This window comes from Agrilus planipennis, unplaced genomic scaffold, assembly GCF_000699045.2.
Source record: "Agrilus planipennis isolate EAB-ADULT unplaced genomic scaffold, Apla_2.0 scaffold34, whole genome shotgun sequence".
In the NCBI taxonomy this organism is placed as follows: domain Eukaryota; kingdom Metazoa; phylum Arthropoda; class Insecta; order Coleoptera; family Buprestidae; genus Agrilus; species Agrilus planipennis.
Genome location: NW_020439170.1, coordinates 427,253 through 433,408, shown reverse-complemented (window position 1 = coordinate 433,408; position 6,156 = coordinate 427,253). Strand labels below are relative to the sequence as shown.

The following is a 6,156-nucleotide window of genomic DNA, read 5'->3' as shown; positions in this document are numbered from 1 at the left end:
AGAACGACAAACCGCAGTTTCAATATTAAAAATGTTTAAATTATAAGTACTTTACACGATACGTTATCTGCTTAATATTATAGAATGCCTTCCTATAGGAACGTTTACTTATTAAATTAAAATGAGCAAATATCCATATATAAAAACAAGTTATAAATATTATATCTACGTATATACTGTATGTACCTACATAAATTCGTAAGAACAGGCATAACTTGTGTAATCATACTATGTAATATATTTACACATTGTACTTTAAACTTTTAGATGAAAATTTTTGTTTTTAAACTCTTAAGTAATGGAAGGGACGCTAAAGATGCCTTGGTTGTAACTATACATGTTATACCTGTATAACATATACAATGTTATACCTGTATAACATATACACAGGTACAAATGAATTAGCCGACAGTTTTGATTTTAAAAAGTTTTCCTTTTCCTAAAAAAAAGGATGCGCGTTTTTCAATACTCTGGCATATGCAGGTATACCTTCACGCAGGTACATCATAAGTAGGTATGTGTAGGTGTATGTTTTGAAACTTTAATGAAAATGTTACAATTTACGTGTAATTAAGGAGTTTTGTTTATTATTTATTAGCATCAAATTTCTATTACACATTTCTTTTCTCCCTTTTTGCGTTTCTATTTACAAGTTTTCAAAACTGCGCCTTTGAAATACATCAGCAGACTACAGATCAACCTAAACGCAGGGTAAAATTTCGAAATTATCTCCATTGCTGTGTAACTAACGAAATCGCCCAACAAAATCGTGCACAGTTTTAGCTTTGTTGGTTTCCTGGAGAAACACAAACATTCATACATTGAGCGACTGTACAAGAGAAATAGACGGGAGGGTCAGAATCGTAGTGTGCCGTGAAAGCAGCACACTATAGCGTTTCCATCCCGGTCGGCCGTGGCACGTCGCCTTCTCAGAAAACGCCGATTGTTGAACCGTCGAGCAGAGAGAGACGGAAATAATAATGAGCGGGCGACGTGAACGACGTGAGAGGCGGGATGGAGTATATTGCGGCTTGGCCAGGAGGGGAGAGTGAGTGCCAGAATAGACAGAGATAGGTTATATTTTATGCATGGCATTGATTTGAAACAGGCTACGAGTGGTTGACTCATAATAATTGTACTGATAATGATAAAATTTATATGTTATTTCGAATTTTGTTTTTCCATTTTTTCAAAATACGAATAAAATATCTAGTCGCATTAAAAATCAAACCCAGATAAACATATACCTATTAATATCTACAATAATATAATAATGTGCCTACTAGGTAGGTATGTTATATTAGCATGTTGTAGGTTTATCACTTAGGCTTATTAATAAAGACTCGTTATTTAAGTATAATATATATATATGTATAGCATAAATACAAACTGATAATGTTTTCTATAATTATTTAATAATCTTTTACGGTAAAGCAATAAGTACCTACACCACTAAAGTTGATATGAATTTTAAATAAAAATTTCGCAAAATATATCTACATTAAAGTTAATCGTAAATCGGTTAATACTATCTGAGACATCACGATCCTTGCTGAAAATAATCTCTATTAGAGGGACATAACATAAATTTCTAGTTTTATTATAAAATACTCCGCTACTCTATAAAAGCATTAATTTAAAATGACTTCCCGCTTCGCTACATAGAGTAGGAGAACATTTTCAACAAACCTAACCTTTTAGCTGTGGGTTCAGTTCAAATGCAGGTGGAGCGATCAAAGCCGAGTATAGCCGAGGACTAACGACTGTTTTGAACCGGTCTCTCTGCGCGTAAATGTCTAACTCGCTTGTACACTGTTTAGACAGTGTAGTACTTCGTAGCATTGAGTTCTGTATGTGATAAGTGTGTTTCGTGCGACATGTTGCGTTACGCAACAATGACACCCCCTGGCGCGCACTAATCATGTGGTTTGAATCACAAGTAAGTAAACTAATTTTATTTAATTATAAACACTGAAAAGTTTCCAGAAAACGAAAAAATACAGGTAATTTTTTAGTCAATTTTGATTTTTCAATTGTATTTGTTTGTTGTTTTAAAAGAGCGTTGGAAATAAGTTATTTTGCTGTTTGTCGCAACTTTTTTATCTTAGCGTTTTAAGCTTTTGCATTTAGAAAGTTCTGAAAATTTAGCCTGTAACTGTTACAAGAACACCTAACAGTAATATACACGGTGTTGACAACAAAATTTTCAAAAGTTTTCATTGAAAAACTTTGATGAATCTTTCCCACGTGACAACTGTCAAACTCGATCTAGTTACCTATGCTATCTCCGCATGTGTTTTGTTTTGAAACGAGCGGGATCGCAGTGCATTGAAATGGTTTATGTACAGTGGACCAGTTCGCTCGACAATCGTACATCGCATGCTTGGCTACGGGCCCGCGACGTATGCTATTTGGCTGGTCCATCAGACATTAGTCTTGTAACGAAGACGGAAAAGTGGTAGGGGCGGCGCCAGAGTTAGACGTTTGCTGTTTACGACGCCTCGGCTTCTCTTTTTCCAATGGAAAACATATCGGATAAATTCAAATACTCCCGCGATTAAATGCGTACAAAACAGATTGAGGTTAGACTATTGTTATTTACTTAAAGGTAGATTGATAAAAAAAGTGAAATTTATTATTGTTACTTATTTTTTTTTGTTGTACCTACGAAAACAAAATGTTTATTCAGGTCGCTTTTATATATCTTCTAAAGTTGCTTTTAAGTTAATATAACTAGAAAAAAATTGGTCTGAGCACACTTTGATCGGTGCTAATACGACTAACTTCCCATTAGATAATACAGTTATTGTAAAGTACATTCGTTTCTAAAGTTTGAAAAAAACGCGGCACAATAATAAATAACAAACAATGTTTGAGAGTTCGTCATTTTATAAACCCATAAGAAACAGTATTTCGTCTGAGAAAACCGAATTGATAGAGTACTTGCATCAGTCAATTGGTAAATACTATTTTTTATTGTTTATCGATTGTTTATAACAATTCATTTTGTTATAAACAAATTTTTATTATAATATGTTATTATAATATGTTATTCCCTGTCTTGAATAATGATATTTCGTTATTATTGATTCCGTAACTTCATTGTTGTGATTAGATTAGAACGTATTTTAATTAAATTGTTTGTAATTAATTCGTTTTTTTTTTTATAAAAAAAAAACGGCTTGACCGATTTCGTTCAAATTTCTTTCAGATCTTCATTATGATAATATCTTTCGAAAAAATTTTGGTTGAGGGCGATATCTCAATCCGTTCTTGAGATATCGAAAACGAAAAAAATGCTGACATACGAACGTACGTACATACGTACGTACGTACGTACGTACGTACGTACGTACATACACACATCATCAAAAAAATTGGCTAGCATGCTACTAATATGTTAAAACGTGGAAATATAATGAAAATTCCGATTTCACTTTTCGACCCAATTACAATAACTTCCTAATGGGAAGTTAATAATGGTCTAGCAAAAGTTATAAATAATTTTTAACATTGTTTCTGTTTAGAGAAAAAAAAAATAATGCGTCGCTGTTTTTGCAATTTTTTTAAGATGCAGTAGGTACCTAGGTACTTATAGCAGAGACCACAGTACCTTTATGTCACGCTAGCTGCTAATAAAATACGTAAAAATATATGACCAGTGTATTGGGCGTTTTTAGTAGTGCGCCTCAACTGCGAAGGCTTTTCATGAAAAAACTTGGCGGAACTGTCAGATTTACAAAGCTCTATTCTAACATTCGAAGGTGTCCCGCTTTCTAAAAGTAGATGCTGACTACGCTATTCGCCGCTTACCATACCAACGTTGCGTGTCGGTACGTTTCTTCGCTTCTACTATAACAACGCTCTAGACTTAACCTATTAAATTTAAATGTTTAAAATATCAACTAATAATATGGGAGCCTACATTTTATTCGTTTATTTAAAACGTATAATTTGCATGTTACCCATATTAAAAGTATATTTTGTTATACATATAAAATTTTTTCAAAATTCGAAAAGATACGTATTAAGCATTTCATTTTTTTCAAGTCAGAAATAATGTCAACGAAAAAAGGATCGGCCAACTGTAGCACATATTATACGTATGTATGTAGCTACCTTTTTATCCCGGTTGATAACTGTTAATATGTCGTATACCCAGAGAAAAGAAAAATGTTACGTAAAGGACGTGGCTCGGTATTTTAGAAACAAAGAAAAATATGAACTGCAATTTCTGTAAACTTTACTGTACTGTAAACACTGTATTTGTCGAGAATTGAATGTGTATGTACCAACAGTAAGTACGATTGCTATTATACGACTTTTAGTATACATGTTTGTTCTTGCAACGTAAGATAAGATACGAGGGTGGATTGATAAGTTTCCGGCCTGACCAAGAAAAACAAGGTTTTTAAAAATTTTTTTTTTTTATTTCTCAACGTGTAGTACTTCGTAGCATTGAGTTCTGTATGTGATAAGTGTGTTTCGTGCGACATGTTGCGTTACGCAACAATGACACCCCCTGGCGCGCACTACATTTACAGCTTCGATTACTTCTTCATTGTCCGCAAATCTCTTACCGCCAAGCCATTTTTTGAGATTAGGGAACAGAAAATAGTCACTCGGGGCTAGGTCTGGAGAGTAAGGAGGGTGCGGCATCAATTCAAACTTTAGATCGTTGATTTTAGCCGTCGCAACGATTGACGTGTGCGCTGGTGCGTTATCGTGATGAAACAAGATTTTTTTCTTCGCCAGATGAGGTCGTTTAATTTTCACCTCGTGGCTCAAACGTTGCAATAAGTCTGCGTAGTATTGACCAGTGATAGTATTACCCTTTGCAAGGTAATCAATGTATATAATACCTCTTGCATCCCAAAAAACAGTAGCCATAACCTTGTTCGCCGAAAAAATTGTTTTTGCCTTCTTTGGAGTTGGTTCCCCTGGTCCAATCCACTGTTTAGACTGTTCTTTGGTTTCAGGAGTGTAGTGGTGGACCCACGTTTCGTCAACGGTTACGAATCGACGCAAAAATTCGCTTGGATTACGCTTATACAATGACAAATTTGCGGTAGAAATGTTTTTTCGAATCAATTTTTGGTCGACTGTTAGCAAACGCGGCACCCATCTTGCACAGAGCTTTTCCATATGCAAATGTTGGTGCAAAATATGTTGCACACGTTCATATGACATCTTACAGGTCTCAGCTATCTCACGCACTTTCAATCTGCGGTCTCCCAGCACTATTTGATGAATTTTTTCGATCATATCTGGAGTTGTGACCTCAACGGGGCGTCCTGAGCGAGGCCCATCAGAGGTGCTCACACGACCCTTTTTAAACTCGGAAACCCACTGCTTAACGGTTGAATATGACGGGGAGGATGTCCCCAGTGTTGAGTCCATCTCTTTTTTAATTTCCTTCGGCGTTAACCCCTTCAAATAAAAGTATTTGATGACAGCACGATTTTCCTGCTTTTCCATTTTTACGAAAACCACAGAGGCGTCTTGTTCAGCGTGCTGTCAAACCTACACTAGCAAGGAGATCGGGCTGAAACTATAGCTACAAGCTATCCAAGGATGGTACTATAGAATGTCACCTCAAGGTAGGCCTAGTGGCGTCATCTCTTGGTTAGGCCGGAAACTTATCAATCCACCCTCGTATAAGCAGAAAATCAGACGTACTTTGTACGTAAATAATGCTGATAGTAGATTTCGAACAAAATGTTCTTACTTATGGGTACCTGTATACAGCAGTTGCGACTTAAGAACCGAACGTAAGGATAATCTATTACATTACAACAAAAGGCGGCGTCACATTTTCAAAAGTACGACGTGATATAGAAAAATTCGTACAAATACCTTCCCATCTTTTCATATAAATAATAAAATAATACAAGTCCAAACAAATTCACTTTGAAGCGTTTCAGAGGTGTTACGTTTTGTTCAAAATATTTTGAGAGTTTGGTAAGTTTACGACAGTTTTCAGAGAAACAAGTCATATTTTCAAACCGACGTGATTTCTTCAGTATGATAATATCTTTCGAAAAAATTTTGGTTGAGGGCGATATCTCAATCCGTTCTTGAGATATCGAAAACGAAAAAAATGCTGACATACGAACGTACGTACATACGTACGTACGTACGTACGTACGTACGTAC

General features: G+C 35.3%; 1 protein-coding gene across 1 annotated transcript in view; it reads left to right on the top strand.

Moving 5' to 3' along the window:
- The first annotated feature begins 1,533 nt into the window (after nt 1-1,533).
- The window catches only part of LOC108739514, a 20,191-nt gene continuing 15,568 nt past the window's right edge, over nt 1,534-6,156 (top strand). The window contains exon 1 of the mRNA XM_018473438.2: nt 1,534-1,939. Coding sequence (XP_018328940.1) covers nt 1,922-1,939 — 18 coding nt within the window. The 5' untranslated portion in view covers nt 1,534-1,921. The remainder of the gene's footprint in view (nt 1,940-6,156) is intronic.